The sequence below is a fragment of the Phalacrocorax carbo genome, chromosome 12 (genome assembly GCF_963921805.1).
Source record: "Phalacrocorax carbo chromosome 12, bPhaCar2.1, whole genome shotgun sequence".
Lineage (NCBI taxonomy): Eukaryota > Metazoa > Chordata > Aves > Suliformes > Phalacrocoracidae > Phalacrocorax > Phalacrocorax carbo.
This window is the reverse complement of record NC_087524.1, coordinates 10989648-11005693: the sequence shown is the minus strand read 5'-3', so window position 1 is coordinate 11005693 and position 16046 is coordinate 10989648. Positions and strand designations below refer to the sequence as shown.

At 40.6% G+C, this 16046-nt stretch overlaps 1 protein-coding gene across 4 annotated transcripts in view; it reads left to right on the top strand.

Moving 5' to 3' along the window:
* The window catches only part of SORCS1 (sortilin related VPS10 domain containing receptor 1), a 306065-nt gene that overhangs the window by 253586 nt on the left and 36433 nt on the right, over positions 1-16046 (top strand). For all 4 annotated transcript variants that reach the window (XM_064464114.1, XM_064464113.1, XM_064464112.1 and 1 more), the window contains exons 16-18: positions 1346-1476; positions 9916-10029; positions 11044-11215. In XM_064464114.1, coding sequence (XP_064320184.1) covers positions 1346-1476; positions 9916-10029; positions 11044-11215 — 417 coding nt within the window. The remainder of the gene's footprint in view (positions 1-1345; positions 1477-9915; positions 10030-11043; positions 11216-16046) is intronic.

Sequence of the window (16046 nt, the reverse complement as noted above, 5' to 3'; positions counted from 1 at the left end):
ACTCACTTGGTTTCATCCTTGTTCTGTCTCTCTCAGCAGTGGTACTTCTGCCGTGGGAGTCAGACACTTTATTCCTCAGTCCATTGGGCCCCCATACCCTGTCCCTAGTGTGCTGAATGCAGCCGCTCCCAAACCATTGCCTAAGTGCCCAGCAAGGTAACGTGCTCTGCACAGCGCCTGCGCCTGCCTTGGAGCACCTTCCCAGGTCTGCCAAGTTTGACACAACAGCCTGTGTTGTATCGGGTTCGAATAAAATACGGCCCAAATTCTGTGGTTATATAAACACCACAGGCTCCACTGAAGTCTAAAGCAAAAACACCCATATATATCATCAAAGGTTGTATTTCTGTATATATCTTGCTGGGCAAGTGTTTAATAATGAATATGAAATGAAAGTAGCTTGACTCAGACTAGCTGCTCACACAAGGCACAACTCCACACTAAAAATACTGGCTATGACTTAGATCCTTAGATGTTGAAAATCAGTACAGCTTCCCCGAAATTCAAGGAGGCACAGCATTTTACAGCAGTTGCCATTCAGGCCCTTCTGTTTCATGGGCAAATCAAAGCCATGAAAAGTTTCTCTTTCCTACAGTGATTTTAGCAGCATAAAAGGTAACAAGTGAGACCCCACTGTATTTTGTTCTTTCTTGTGCTTGCATAAGCAAGAATGCCAAGGATTTTGCAGTATATCTTTGAGGATGTTGGCTTTGGAGCTTGCAGAACTATTTTTAGGAAGGCTGCTGTGGACTCTTGCCTTTTGATTTGCTTTCTATTGAGATTAAAAAGCTGAGCCTTGTTCCCTAGATAGAAATATTTAGCAGGGTGCTGAAGATAGGAGTGAAAAGACAAGGAAATGTTATCATCCATATAACAAGTCAAACCCTGTAAAACCTGAACTCGTAGTCTGTGGAAAGTATTTACATATACACATATTACTAGTTGCTACTGAACACAATTATTGCCAAAAAGATCAGACTAAAGAAATAGACCTGCTCTGTGTCTCAGATTGCAGAGGGATCAGATTGTGTTTTCTGTTGCTGTGAAGCCTAATCTATAAAAGAGAACTAGGCCTGAATCTATTGCTCATTGGCTTTGGAATAAATTCAGAACTGAATCAGATACATAAGTAACCTCAGATCATTTCTTAGTGTGTATTGGAAAAGCTGTTTTAGTTTCAGTTAAAGCTTCAGTAGCTTTAATTAGCGTCAGTGTACTGACATGGCATTTGACTTCCCATCCTCTTTTCTTGAATCACAGCTTCCACTGCACAGGCTTGGAAAAAACGGGTGATACAAATAGCCTGGTGGATGTCAGAGAAAGATATTTTTGGTTTTGTTTCCAGGGAGAAGCATGCATCATGGGAGCAAAAAGGGTCTACAGGAAGCGCAAGTCAGAGAAGAAATGCATGCAAGGAAAATATGCTGGGGCTATGACCTCGGAGCCATGCGTGTGCACAGAAGCAGACTTTGACTGGTGAGCAATGGGCACAAGAACTGTGTGCTCTCTACCACACCAATGCAGAGTTCACTAGAGAGGCTGTAGGTTTGCAGAGAGTAGATAATAAACACATAAGTTGCTCCCTGATAGTGCAGCTATGTCAAAAGAAAGAAAGGTGGAATAGATACCTGTATCCTGCTAAGGCTCCACAAAATTGATGCTGAACAGACCATTTTCCAGGTGACATCTGAGCTCTGTGCAGCATGAAGATAAAAGGTCCATTTAGTACATCTAACCTCAGGAAGGACCAGGGGTGGCTGTGAAAGGCAGTATGTAAGACATATATAGTGTGCGTAAAAAATAAAAGAAATTCCTCATACATACACACACACATATGTATATCTGTGTAAAAATAAATACATGCATATGCAAAGTAGGCCTTCAGCTTCTGGAAATGCACTACCTAGGGAATTCCTGGGTCATTTGTTATATCAGGATCATCATGTTCGATAGTATCTAACAGACACTGCCTTTATGATTTGGGTTAATCTCCTTCTGAAGCCTTTTCTCCTCTGCTGTGCGCTATGGGAAACGGACTCCATTGGTGAGCTATGAATGGCATGTTAAAATATTCAGCTTCTAGTTTCATTTCAAGATTCCTGCTGACCCACAGCAATTTGCACAAAAAAGGCAGGGAACCACACTATTGAAATCTCTCTATCACCTGTTTTCTCCAAGTCTGAGACAGTCCTGAGTGTCCCAGAAGAGAGAAATGGTGGCTCTTTGGCAGTGCTGATAAGCCCCCTTTGTGCCTCACCCAACTATACCTATACCATGTTATTAATTGAACCCAGACGGTGTAACATGTTGGTTTTCATTTCATAAATATTTTGTTTCTTGCTCTATGAGTTCACTCCAGGACTGTGGAAATTTACAGCATTTCCCTCCCGCCCTCCCATAACTGTAGTTATATTGATTTTTCTATATAAAATCACAGAATCACAGGAGGCTTTTCCATGTGTCAAAAAAAGTAAATCTTCTTGCACCACATAATAAAAACTATGAGCATGCTTGGGCAGTGATTCTCTGAATATGGTTTCCTGATGGTTTCCCCATCTTCCAGTGAGTTCTTTGTTAGGGACAAGATACCTCAGTTCTGTGTGTAGTTCATCATGGAGGTGTCCAAAAGTCCTAGATTTCTGCCATTTAATATATCTCTTGTAATGTAAAAAAGATAGCAGCCAACCAGAAAAAAAAAAAAAAAAAAAAAAGAATAGGAAGTAAGTTCCCTGAAGATTTTGACCTTGCTGTAGAGTGTGCGGTGCAAAGCTGTGCCAAGCACATGTCCAGGCTTAAGAAAACAACTGATGGGATTGACTCATGGTCAATCTGTTAGTGGTTAAACTCCTTACACTCCTAAAGAACACACACTCATGAAACACTTCTGATAAAATATGCTTTCCTTCCGTAACTTGTCTCTCTCTGAGAATGTATGTTTTTATTTCATTAAAATTTATTGTGTGGTTTGCTACTACAAAACTCTGCTGCTAGGTACAGAACACAAGTACCACAGTGACATTTGCTGGGGGAAACATGCTTTTATTTCTTTTGTATTCACTTTGAGGAAACTTTCTCCAAAAAGTCTGCTGGGCTGTGAGAGAATCTCTAAGAGAAAGCTTGGATGGTTGGGGATGTATGACATGTTCATGTGCACCAGCAAGACCTCTCAAATATGTTGGAAGAGGCAGAATTAGGACTTTGCAAAATCATCTTTTTAAAAGTAACCTGAGAAAAATACCCTTAATAATAATGCAGGTCTCTGTGCTGAGCTGCCTGATAGGAAGCGTTCCTGACCTAGGAGAGCCTTCCTCCCTCTGATGGAACCAGTTTTGGTTTAGAGCAGACTGTCATGATCCTCTCTAATTGTCTCTGAGCTGTTGTTATTCCTACACTCCTCAGATCTGGATTTTTACTTTACCCATTTCAGCTTCCTTTTCCAGTGCCTCGGAGGAAAAAAAGACTGAAACATTGCTTTAAGCATCCAGTTCAGAAATATTTACCAGCAATATTAATCACATGATATTTATCTACTTAATACAGTCAGGAGCACAGTTTTACACAGATCTTCCAGAGAAGCATGGAGAAGCCACATGGACAGAAGACAGAGGTTTATCAAGGAAGAAGAAAAGAGATGGCAAGAAAAAAAGCAGTGCCGTTGGCTCTACTGAATTTCTCTTTTATTGTTCTGAGCAAGGCAAAGCTGCTGCTGCACTAGAGCATTCAGTGCCTGCCTTGTTGAACTCTGCACTAGGCTTCTCTGCCAATGCACCCTGCAGAATTGGGTCCAAAGAGGCATTTGGAGGAAAATCAGTGAACGCATTTTTGCTGTGGAAAGATGTCCTGTGTGGGGTCCTTCCTGCAAAAGGAAGAAGCACTTTCGTCATCCTCACGCATGATATTTCAGCAGTGCTTTTGAATTCTCTATTTCTCTTTTTGCTGGGCAGGGCTCTTAATTGGAGGAGATTGAAAGGAAGATGTATCCCCCAGGCAGGGAGAAGCCCCTTAGCTGACAGCACTTGATTTTGCAATCTTGAAATAAACTGGGTGGCTTTTTATATTAGCATCAGTGGTTACAGGACCCAGACTTGTACACAGAATTGAAGACAAAAATTCCTCCCCCGGTCAGAGTAGGACTTTCTTTGTTGTTTAGACACTAAATTTGTATGGAGAAAATATTATTATCTAAGCTTGTCAGAGCTTGAAATAAAAAATATATATCTGTGTGATCGGGTAAAGTGAAAAAAAAAAAAGTGTTATTTCTGTTAATCCTGCGAGTGCCTTTTTATCAGTTCAGGGGGAAAAATGCCAGTTGTAAAAGACATAAAGATTTTATAATGTTTTTTCCTCCTGGTAATATAGAACTCCAGGTTCATTTCAAATCTGTATTCAGTCCATGGTAGTTCTCTCTCAGAGAAAAGGGCACGTTTGTTTATTGTTTTACACAGCAACAAAACTTGAGTGACATTAGAAATGACTGTAGTTTCTCTAGCCTTGGAAACCTGAACTCTTCTGACAGGAGACATCTCTTACCATGAGCTAGAACCAAAACGAGCTGGGGATAGGGCTGAAGCGGCAGGTATTTGTTCCCTGTGCAGGGGCTGAGGCTCGCAGCCAGAGGGCAACAGTGCTTCAGGAATAGGGGGGAGTGGAAATGTGCAGGAACCCTCGGCAAATCTGTCTAGCAACGGCCTAGAAACGAGATTGTCCTTCTTCATTTAATTGATTTGGGTAAATGGATGACGCCGTTACTTGTGTGTTATTAAAGCATTAATTTATCCAGTTTCCTTCCATTGTGTTCCTTCCTGCCGTTTGAGCATTATTACGGCAATATCTCTTCAGTAGAAACACCTCCTAGACACAGATGGAAATCTTTGGTGTTGTTCATCCTTCAGGTACCTGTCTCCCAGGTCCTTTAACAGAAACTTTGGGTTAGGTGTCTCACTGTCAGCCTCCCTCTGAGCCCACTGTCGATAACGCTGAGGGCTTCTCCTATCCGTATTCCCATCTCTCACACCTTTGTGGGAAGTATGAGCCTGTTGACACTGCTGCTAGTGACTTTGGATAGCCAGATATGTGCAAAGGAGCAAAGGATAGTGCAGCTGAGAACAGGCCTATTTAGTTCATTGATCATATCAGCAAGGATCTGGCTAGTTCTTTTTTTTTTCTTTTTTTGATCATCTGACACTTAAATTACAAACCTGCCTCCTCGGTTTAGTACTTACGCTAAAATGTCAGAGTTCTGTGTCATGAGAAACTGGAAACTGTCTTGACAAACCGTGGGGAGGCAGAAGGCAGATACTGAACATGATTAGATTCTGTTGGCTTCATGTGTTACCGCTCATCATTGCGGACATTCATGCAGGTGCCAGTTCTGAAATACATATGCATTTGCACCGTTAGGCTAACTAACTTTGCTTTTTCACTGAGATAAGCTTGGTTAGCTAACAAATAGTAAGTATTAATTAATTTTTAACATTCAATTTTAAATGCTTGTGGAAAATGCAGATTCACTATGCAAAGTCTGAGGTGCATCTCTGCATCTTTAGGAGCCTAGACATCTACCAGACACAGCTTTTCTGGAAAGTTTCTGGGGGTTTTAGGTTCCCTGTGATGCAATTATAACCATATGCCTTCATAGATCTGTAATTCAAACTGCAGCTGGATCCATCCTTCTCTGAGATAAATCTCAGAGGTAAATCTCAGAGAACCAGGAAGCAAGCACGGTTCCCCTTTAACACAAATCTGCACTTGCACGTAGTATTGAACACTGTTCAATATTAGACAATGGTATTAAGTGAATAAAAAGGTGGTAACACTTTTCTGTGGCTGTGGCCAAGGTAATTTTTTCCACACAGGATTTTGGAAACCACAGAACAAAGGTGACTATAATCACAGATACCTTGATTCCACCCCATTTAATGTCTGAAAAGTTTGCAAAGCACAGCATAGAAAACCACAAGTAGCATTTTCAGGTTTTGGCATAGCTGACCGTAAGGTGAAGCTGTTAGTGTTAAGGAACTCCTGTGGTTACATGTTAAGTCATCTCCTTATTTTTAGAAGGTATGAGCATGGCAATCACTCATCTGACTTAACTGGTTACTTTTATGTCTTAAAACAGTAGGATTTTAATACTTTCACATGGATTTATGGGTCTTCCATGACAGTTTGATTGTCACTCCAGTATTCAAACTACAAACTTCCTTAAGGGATTTCTTTTCCTTTGATTATTGTCTGTGCTACAAATAATGCTAGATAAGGCAATTTATCATGAGCTTTGAGCAGAGATGCAGAACTTCTGGAATGAATTCCTATGTGTCTTTAATTACAGTGAAAGACTTGCAATTCTACTTGACTAAGACAAATAGGTTTCCAGTTTAAACCAGTAAAAGTGGCCAGGGTAAAACCATCATCAGTGAAAGTCAAAAGATAGGCTGTTTCATACTGATAAAACAATCCCTGCTGGTAAATGCTCCACTCTTTTTTGATCAGTACATTATCTATTTCACCTGAGTTCTTTTCAGGCAGGCACAAAATATCATCAATAGATGCAAATTCAAATTCCCAGTTACCAGGCAATGACTCGGCTAGCTGATTGCAATCTAAAGCTGATGCCTTCCCTGTCTCCAGGTTTTGCTATCCTGGCTTGTGCTATGGCAATCCAATTGATGCTAATGCTTGTTGATTGCTTCAAAGCCTGTTGTGCCAAATTGTAGGCAGCAATTTGTTGTCAGCATCAGTGTTCTGCGTGCACCAGCCTGTAGCCAAGGAATTCATTAGATTCCAAGACTGTGGAGGTGAACGGGTGGCTGGTGCATCTGTAGAGAGATACGGTACAGCAATTCATGTCATTTAGTGGGATGATATTTCTGCAGGGCCTTAATGAACCAGATGATTTGCAAAAAAGGGGTAGTGATCCCCTCTGAGGCAGATTTTGCTGTATTATTTTGTTTTGTTTTCACCTAAATGATTACAGAACATTGTGTATGTACAGTGTTACAGCTTTTTAATTAGAGTGACACATGATAACTTAGGAATACAGTGCTGCAGAGTGTTGACAAACGAATTACAGAAATACAGGAGTCCCACTTGTATGTAAATATTTGTTTTCTCTAAGCAAATCAGAATGGTGTTATTCTTCATTATAAAGTGTATTCTGCAGCTATAGTGTTCTTATTCCAACAAGGATGATTAGAGAAGCACATGGCAGTGGGAGAATAGGCTGGCTGATGCCTCCAAAGCCATTAGGCAACGTTCAGTCACTAGCTTCTGAGTAAATAGATTGATGAAAAATCAATCAAAAAACTGAGGAAAAGACCGTTTAGGTCAGCTGCTTCATTGCTGTTTCCTGGAGTATGTTCTCAATTACTTATTGTAGATATCCCAGGCACCACAGCTGCCAAAATGTTCCTTTGGAACAGTCATGCGGTCTAATAGATGTTTAGGAGTTTTCCCAAGTGATATGCAGCTTTAATTTTCTTTTGCTTAATGCCATCTTTCTAATTTCTTTTTTTTAGATTACCTCAAAATAATTTTTCTTGATTTAGAAGGAAAATTTGCAGGCAGGAGTAAAAAGCAGTGACAAAATTCTTCTCAATGTCCTGTTTTTGATAACAAGTATAAGAAATTTAACAGAAATAAACTGCAACATATTCTCTCCTTTTTTTTCTTTGTCTCATATCTTAGATCAGTACCAGACTTCTTAAAATTGTTTAATAATGACTCATTAGATTTTGTTTCAAGCCATCATGTTTTGGTTCAGAAAGAAAAAAGCATTTGAGAAAAGTGTTTATAATGTTAAATATTCTTCTTCTTGTTAATTATGTTCTACAAATACCACCTGGCAGAGGTGAGGCTCCTGCAGCTCTGTGTCCCCTGACCCAGGCACTAGCAAGGTTGAGCGTTTCTTCCTGAGAGGCAGACATATGATGGTTGGACTTGATGATCCTAGAGGTCTTTTCCAACCTTAATAATTCTATGATTCTATTTGCATGTATGCACAGCACACAAATGCATATGTGCGTGGCTGGCAACACAGATTAGCACAAGGAGAAAACATAGCACTCACACAAACACCAGTTGCCTCATCCTGTTCCCCTCTGGTTGATCAAGGTGAAACCCAATTTGTGGAAAATATGTGCACTGTAAAGATACATAAAATATTGATCCCACCAGTATCTGGTCTTAGACACCTGGGTCTGTGTGGTATCTGGCCCCTAGATGCCTTGTCTCCCCAGGTGCTGCAACTCTACATCCCTAGTTGCCTCATGCATAGACATACGCACATAACAGGTGTCATGAGCAGGTCCAGACCTATATGGCTTTACACCAGCAGCCATTTCTCCCGACCTCTCGATCTCTCCCATAATCAGTTCACCGACCTAGTAGCCAGCCCAGACTTATGACCACATCAGCACCTAGCTCCCAAGTCTTTTATCCTAATCACTGGCTTGCCTGGCTTGGTGCTCACCTGCGCAGTATGCACACATTCCAGTCATGCCAGCTGCTGGCCACGTGGGCACATGGACTCCTGTGATCTGTGGTCTGATGGTCTGAGTCCAGTTGCTGAGACCTGGAACACCACCCGCACACAGAACAGATAGTCCCTCACCCAGGAAAGTAGAAACGGAGATGCCAGATGCTCTTCCCTGGCATGGCATAATGAGCCCCGTACCCCTGTGTGCAGTAACTGCGCTCAGTGATCTGCAGAGTGATCTGGGGAGACCCTCTCCCGCTGACAGTCCGGTAAGTCTCACGCCGGTCATGGGCATCAGCCCTGGGAGGAGCTGGGGCAGGGGATCCACTGGATCTGACCAGTGGACCCCAATAAGGGGTTCATCTGCCTCCTGCTTTTTCTCTCTGCTTCTTTTTGAGTACAGAGATGAGCCTTTAATCACATAATCTAATGCTGCCCCAATCCTCTTTTCTTAGAATATCAGGCTACTTGATATCAAGATATTAAAAATAATAAGCAAAAAAAGTGCTTTGTGAAGAAGGGCCATTTTAAGATCAAGGATCATGTTGCAGTTGGAACATTGGAATGGAGTTGGTGGACTCTCTATAGCAGTTCTTAGAAATGGCGTCCCATTTACTTGTCCATTATGGGCTGTGGAGAAAGCTTAGTAAAAGGAACAAGAATGATTTTCCAACCAATCAGTCTAAAACACATATGAATGGAATACTGATTAAAGAGGTTGGTTTGTTTGTTTATTTGTTCCACAGTAACAATTTTTATAGAGTCTTGTTTACCTGGAATCAAAAACCGATTTGAACTGTTCACTTTTATTGGAACCAAAGCAAATTTAGTCACAGCTAAACCCAAATTGGGACAAAAGATTACAGTTCGACTCATTGTTTCTAAGACACGATTTTTGGTGGCATTTCCTCTTCCAAACAAAAATAAAACTGAAGATTGCAGCTTTCTTTTCCATTACCAAATATGCTGTGAATGCCTTCAGAACTCTCTCAGGACTGTAAATTTTCCTCCTCATCTCGTGTGATATATCTTCCAAATACAATTAACTATTTAGCACTTCAGTTTTCTAAGATATGACTGAGACAGCAGTGATTGAACTTAGATCTCTAGCTTTCATTATGTTTGAGTCTAGAGTTGAACTTGAGAAGCATGGTTAGACTGTGAAGGGAGACAGATAATGCAATAGCTCATGAACTACCTGGTCTGGTTCTGCTTGTTTATACTGAGCTGTGTGTCAGGAAACTCTACCCCCCCCCAAAAAAACCCTAAAGTTGGATGAAGAATCTGTTGTTACATCAATAAAGAATAAGAAATCCTAGTAAACAGATTAAGGAAAATCAAAACTTGTATCAATAGCAGAGACCATGAGCTAATACCTGTATGTCTTCTTTTATTTTTATTTTTATTTTTTAATGTGACACTTTCTTTTAATGCTAAAACAGTGATTATGGATATGAACGTCACAGCAATGGGCAGTGTTTACCAGCATTTTGGTATAACCCATCTTCCTTGTCGAAAGATTGTAGCCTTGGACAGAGTTATCTCAACAGCACTGGGTAAGTGACACACCAGACTTTATTTAGGTAGAGTGCCCATATGGACTTTAACCCAATGACAACTACAGATTGCATTTACTGTAGGTGTCTCAAAGCTGGCTGAAGCCCTTGGGACCCCTTCTTCACTGAGTTCGTTAGGGTGTGTACAGTTTGGCACTCCAGATCTCCATCATGTATGGTACAGACCTTTCCCTGAAAAATGATGCCTTAAAGAAACTAGGAGGGAAAACTGTAAGGCAAAGGCCATCTCATTAAAGTCTCTGAAAAGGCTCCTCTTAAAATCATGTGGGATCAGGTGAGAGAGAAACAGTGGAAAAACAAATCAGAGGTAAGAGATGAAACTGATGTATATGTGAACTGAAGTAATAGATGGGCAGCTAGGCTGAATGCTGATTATTTTTTGGCCCTCTTGGAAGTCAATGGAAGATGTAATTTAAGATACTGACATCAAATTGCATTTCTAATGCAACTGATTAAAGCAAACAAAGGAACCCAAGCTGTGTTTTGGCATTTTGTACACTCAAAGATAGGCAGAATTTGCTTTTTTCTTCAACACTCTTACTTTTTTAGCTCTCGAGGGTTGCATCTTTAGAGAGTTGCCTCACAACTGCTAAGCGGAGAGCATGTGAGAAAAGCTGTTAAACTACGCCTAAGAGTACAATAATTGAATACAATTCAATACTGTATGTGTATATAATTTTTTATAACTTTATATAACTATGTTATTTAATGTGTAACATAGAGCATCATATAATTTTATGTTTTAGGCAATTTATTAATATATGGTATATAGGTGTGCTATGAAGGAAAATATTATATGCCATTAACAACAGTATTCACTACTTGTGTGTTAGGAACAAGAGGAATGCTTGGCTGAGACAAATGCTATATTTTGGAATCTATTCTTCTAATCTCCTTAGTCTAAAGAAACCTCAAAAAATGCCTCCCTGTTCCCAGTTAACCCTGTTATGCTCCATGTCAGCATCTTGCACAGATTTCTCTTTTCCTCTGCAGATACCGGAAAGTTGTTTCTAATAACTGCACGGATGGAGTGAGAGAACGGTACACAGCAAAACCACAGCAATGTCCCGGCAAAGCCCCCCAGGGCCTTCGCATAATCACATCTGATGGCAAACTGACAGCCGAGCAAGGACACAATGTCACTTTCCTGGTGCAGCTGGAAGAGGTAGGCTCTATTTTTATGTTGCATCCCAGGCCCCATGGGTGTGTTTGAGCCTGATTCATGCCAGACAAAGTTTGTGAAGTGGTGAAGAGGTAAACCAACAGAGTGTGGGATAAAGTCAGTCAGCTCTACAGTGTAGCTGGCATGGATTGTGCTCGAAAAGGTAATGGATGATTTATGGAGATGATAAGACTGAAAGCGTATTGTGTTGCAGATGGTAATGGCTGGGAGAAGTTGGTAAAAACTGGGAACTGGTTTGGTTTGGGAATTTCACAGTGGAACCTGGAGAGGGCAGGTTTGACTCCTAATCCTCAACCTTACCTGTGCTTTTGACTTCTTGCTATGTTTGAAACTGATTTTCCATTTTTACTTGCCACTGAATTTCAACCAAATATGGCTAAAAGTACAAGTGCAGATCTGTCCCCATTGTTTAAGCATTTGTGGATGAAATCTCAAAATGTCATCAGCAGCATTAAGTCTGAAATTGATTGCAAATGTGAAGTTGATTCAGACTGATCGGACCCTGTGTTTTTGTTACATCTGTTACTTAACTTAGTATTTCACTGTTCTGCTCCCTCCATTTCTGAATACTTAGGAAAAAATGTTTGAAATCTTTTCACCTGTTTTTATTCCTCAGCACTTCTTTATCTATGTTTAATTGTAGGCTCCCAAATAATAACACTCACAAAGTAACTATTTTCAATTTTCCCTAATTAATTTCAATTTCTTTAAACTTCTACCCTTTTTCCTGTGTAGCTGCCCAGTAAATCCTAAAAGAGCTATGCTTTTACACTAGAGCACAATGCACATCCCTTTACAGCTTAGAGTATTTGTGGAAATGACTTCTGATTCTCTCCATAGTAAATGTCATCTGTAGTGAGGAAAGAGAAATGAGGATGACCTCTGGAGCTGAGTTTTGTAGGGGCTGTGTTGGGGTTTTTACATCTCTATTACTGATGTTTTCCCCAGCAAACACGTGTCCTGATTTGTAAAGGCAATAACATATAACAAATCATATCTAACCTGAAGCAGTTGTTTGAATTGAATGTACATTTTCTCCACGTCGCCACTTTTTTTCAGTAGTGACAGTCACATAACATTGCTACTGTAGATGCTGTCATAACGATATTAAAATATAATTTAATCTGCATAAATTATTGATTTCTGTGTGTAAAGGTGAGGAATAAAAAGTCCCAAACAAGATTCAAAGTCTTCTGGCTTTAAAAAATAATAAAATTTTAAAAAAAGGATCAAGAATGGTGTTGTTACCTATCCCCCAAAAAAGTGTTCATTGCCTAGCCTTTCTCTTCCCAGCAAAGCTTTAAAACAGATTGAAAGGAGATGGGTAATCTGAGAAGTCAGTCACAAAACTATCAAACAATTATGGCATTAGTCAGAGGGAAAGACAATCACCCACAGTGTGAGAAACTCAGGACAAATGTCCTGCTCTTCCTTCTCTGAGCATTTGAATTCACATACCCTCTAAGAACGCCCTGCACAGGGATATCCTTTGGATCATTCTGTCTTGTCTGTTGACTGATCTTTTCTGATAACCCTGCTTCAGTGTTCACCAGGGTCTGAAAGCAACACCTTCCTCCATTAGGAGATGGAGTCTTTCTCATGCTGTGTATCAGGGAGAATGTAAAGTATGTTTTGATGAGTGAATCAGCTTCTGAGGAGATCTAAAGAGGGGCCTTCCTTCAGTATAGCTGATAAGGAAGAGGTTAGGAATTGCTCTGAGGGCTGAAACAGTATTGATAAACCTACAGCCTTTCTGATTACTCTCCCTGCTGGATGAATCTTGATCTCCTGGTCCTAGATTTGCCAATATAAAGAGTTCTACAGAGTGACCAACAAAACTTTTGGGTGAATTTGACCCAATCTGACAATGACTTTGTGCTGATGTTGCAGCAAAACAAATATTCAAGAAAGAAGAAAATCTGCCCACCTCTATGCAAGCTATAGGAGAATAAACTCTGGTTATAGCAGCATAACTGTATATACGCTAAACCAGTAACTGAATTAACTGTTTCAGTAACAAAAATCATACCACTCACTAGAAAAGTAAAACCAGCAAAAGAACAACCACCCTTTCATAGAACAGACATTCATTTCACAGAATCACAGAAAAATTAGGTTGGAATGGATCTCTGGAGATTGTTTAGTCAAACTCCACTTCTCAGAGGGAACTTTCTTTCCCTTGCAAACAAGGCAGAGGTATCACAGAACAAGAACGTGCCTTTTTCTGTTCAGTTCTGCTCTGCACATGTAGACAGCATAGTACAATCCAGCATGTTCAGCATCCACCAAATCTTTGCCGCTCCAATTTTGCTGAAGAGAAGGCATCAGGCAAGTTAAAAAAGGCTGGATACGTCTGTGTATGCAGGTGCAGTTTTTCCCAATGGCATACGGAGAAAGTGTGTCCTATTCAACCATTGCCCCTTGGAGTAGTGGTCAATATTTTTAAGTGCTTCACTTATTCACTGGAATAAACCAGCAGCCTTTGCTTATGTTGTAGTCCCTTTGCATCTTAACATCTCCTGTATCCCTCTGAGGCAGTTTGTTTGAAGCCTACATACACAGCAGTTCCATACACTGCAGCCTCCCAACTCTTTTCATGCCTATATCCCACTTGACCTGCAAGTGGAATATAGGAAAAAGATAAGAAGCTGGTGAGCCAAGGTATGAGAGTTATTTTGAGTTTTGTACTCCTATATGTTTCAAGGGTTTTCTGTGCCATCTGTGGACCAACCTGGGTCTGAAAAGAAGAATGAACTGCAGAGGCAGGCTCACTGAGGCCCTGAAAAGCCACGGAATCTCTGTGGTGGAGGGGTCTGCTAAGGCTGAGGGGAGGGGAAAGTGGTGGCAGTAAAAAACAGTTTTTACTCAGGTCCGGGATTCAGGGGCAGGAACCACAGCACAGGGGTTTCTTGTAGAGCCTGCTTGCCACTGTGGTGATGCTGAGGGCCAGGACTGTGTTGTTCTGACGGTGACGCAATGTCAGCAAAAGAGATCTGAAGAGAAAAACAAGGACGAAGTATTGAGAAGTGTTCTGCTATTGAAGAAGACACAGAAGGAAAATGATCACTGAAGTCTGTGCAAGTGGAGAGGGAGCAGGCACCAAAACCAGCAGTGCATAGAGCATTACTGATTTCTGAGAGCTGGGATTCTGGCCCAGTTTCCCTTACTCTGACTCACATGAAAATTTCCTGTGAAGCATTTATATCTGGCAGCATATAAATATCATTTTAAAAAAAGCAAAAATAACCAACAGCCTATATTAAAATGATCTGAATGCAAGAATGATTTCCAAAGTGGTCTAATTTTCCTGATACCTTTTAAGATTTCTGTATGACTTCTTAAAAATTGTTTGCAAAGTCACCTTGGACTTAATATCTTTGGTCCTATTATTGGAAAGGTCTGTCCAGGTTAGTTCTCCTATTAGTAGGGGTAAAATCATCATGATATTCTTACTGGGTGACAACAGCCAGGAAGCATCAGTATTTCCTTTTATAATTAACATATGCCCCATTGTATGAAGCATTATGGCAGTTTGTAGTAAGTAGAGCACCATACTTATGCTGGCAATTTTGCTCTTAAATTTCCATTGAGCTAAGCAGAAAAGCAACAGCATCTCTGTCAGTAAATGGCAGCACAGGAGAAAACCAGTTATGCTTAATAACAAATTTTCCTATTGCCTCAAAATGCTACCAGTTTCAAGGTTAATCCTTTGCCCTGGCCTGGCACAGACCCATGGATGGTACCTCTCACTGCAGCGTTCAGCAACAGAGTTGTTTCTCAACCTAAACAACCCGAATCCTTACTTGATTTTTGCACAGCAACAAAAGAAACCCAAACCCAAAAATTTCAAAGTCATTTTCCTACTGAAGTTCTTCAGTCCAGCACCCCTGACATATTTTGTTGCTCTGTTGTAGAAAACAGTGGAATTTTATTAAGTGGGTGTTGTTTCTGCATGCCTTCCTCATCACATGGTCATGTAGGTCTCTTGTCTGTCACAAACCCAAATGTTATTTGTGTTATGAGCTATTTGTACGAACATCAGACACTTGTGCTTGCTGTACTGCTTCAGCAGAGACACTGAAAGCTGCAGCCTTCAGAACAACGCTATTCAACACAATGGCTTTCAAACTTGTTTCATCTGATTGCTCGTACATCTTTGCTGAGGAAATGGATGGTAAAGACATTCAGGGCAGAAAGGTTCAGGGCTTTGGCTGTTTCATTACAGATAATTCACAGAGAAACTGCCTCCTCTAATTTATTTTTTATCTTGATAAAATGACAGCCAAAAGTCTATGACACTCCCGGTCTGCCTCAGTTCTCACTTGACAAAGTCACTCCACTGGGTGTAGATTTTGGCTTGCTTTTGACTACTTGCTGCTGCTATATGATGTTTGGATTAGACTAATGTGTGTGGAAAACTCATTTGTTCCTACAGTTTAGGCCACGGGCTAGAATTCGGGCAATCTGCACTCATTCCTGAACCACACTCTGAGTTCTTTCTACATGACCTTGAGTAAGAAACTTAACCTTTCAGGTTTTTTATTCCCTCATTTGAAGAATAGAGCTTTGCTTTCTCCCTCATGCCCTCCACACCTTTTATTTTTGTGCTTAATGCTCATAAGGCCAGACAGCTCTTGCCATGTGAATGTACAAATGCAGCCCTGAATTTCCTAAAGACAGCTATGGTTTTCTGTAATGACAAGGTACGTTGTGTCTCAGGTACATTTAATGAGCTTGGGGACCCTGCTGTGGGGGGATAATACCATTAGCATTTCCCACCTCAGCACTGTCATTTAGTGCAATTCAGCATTCA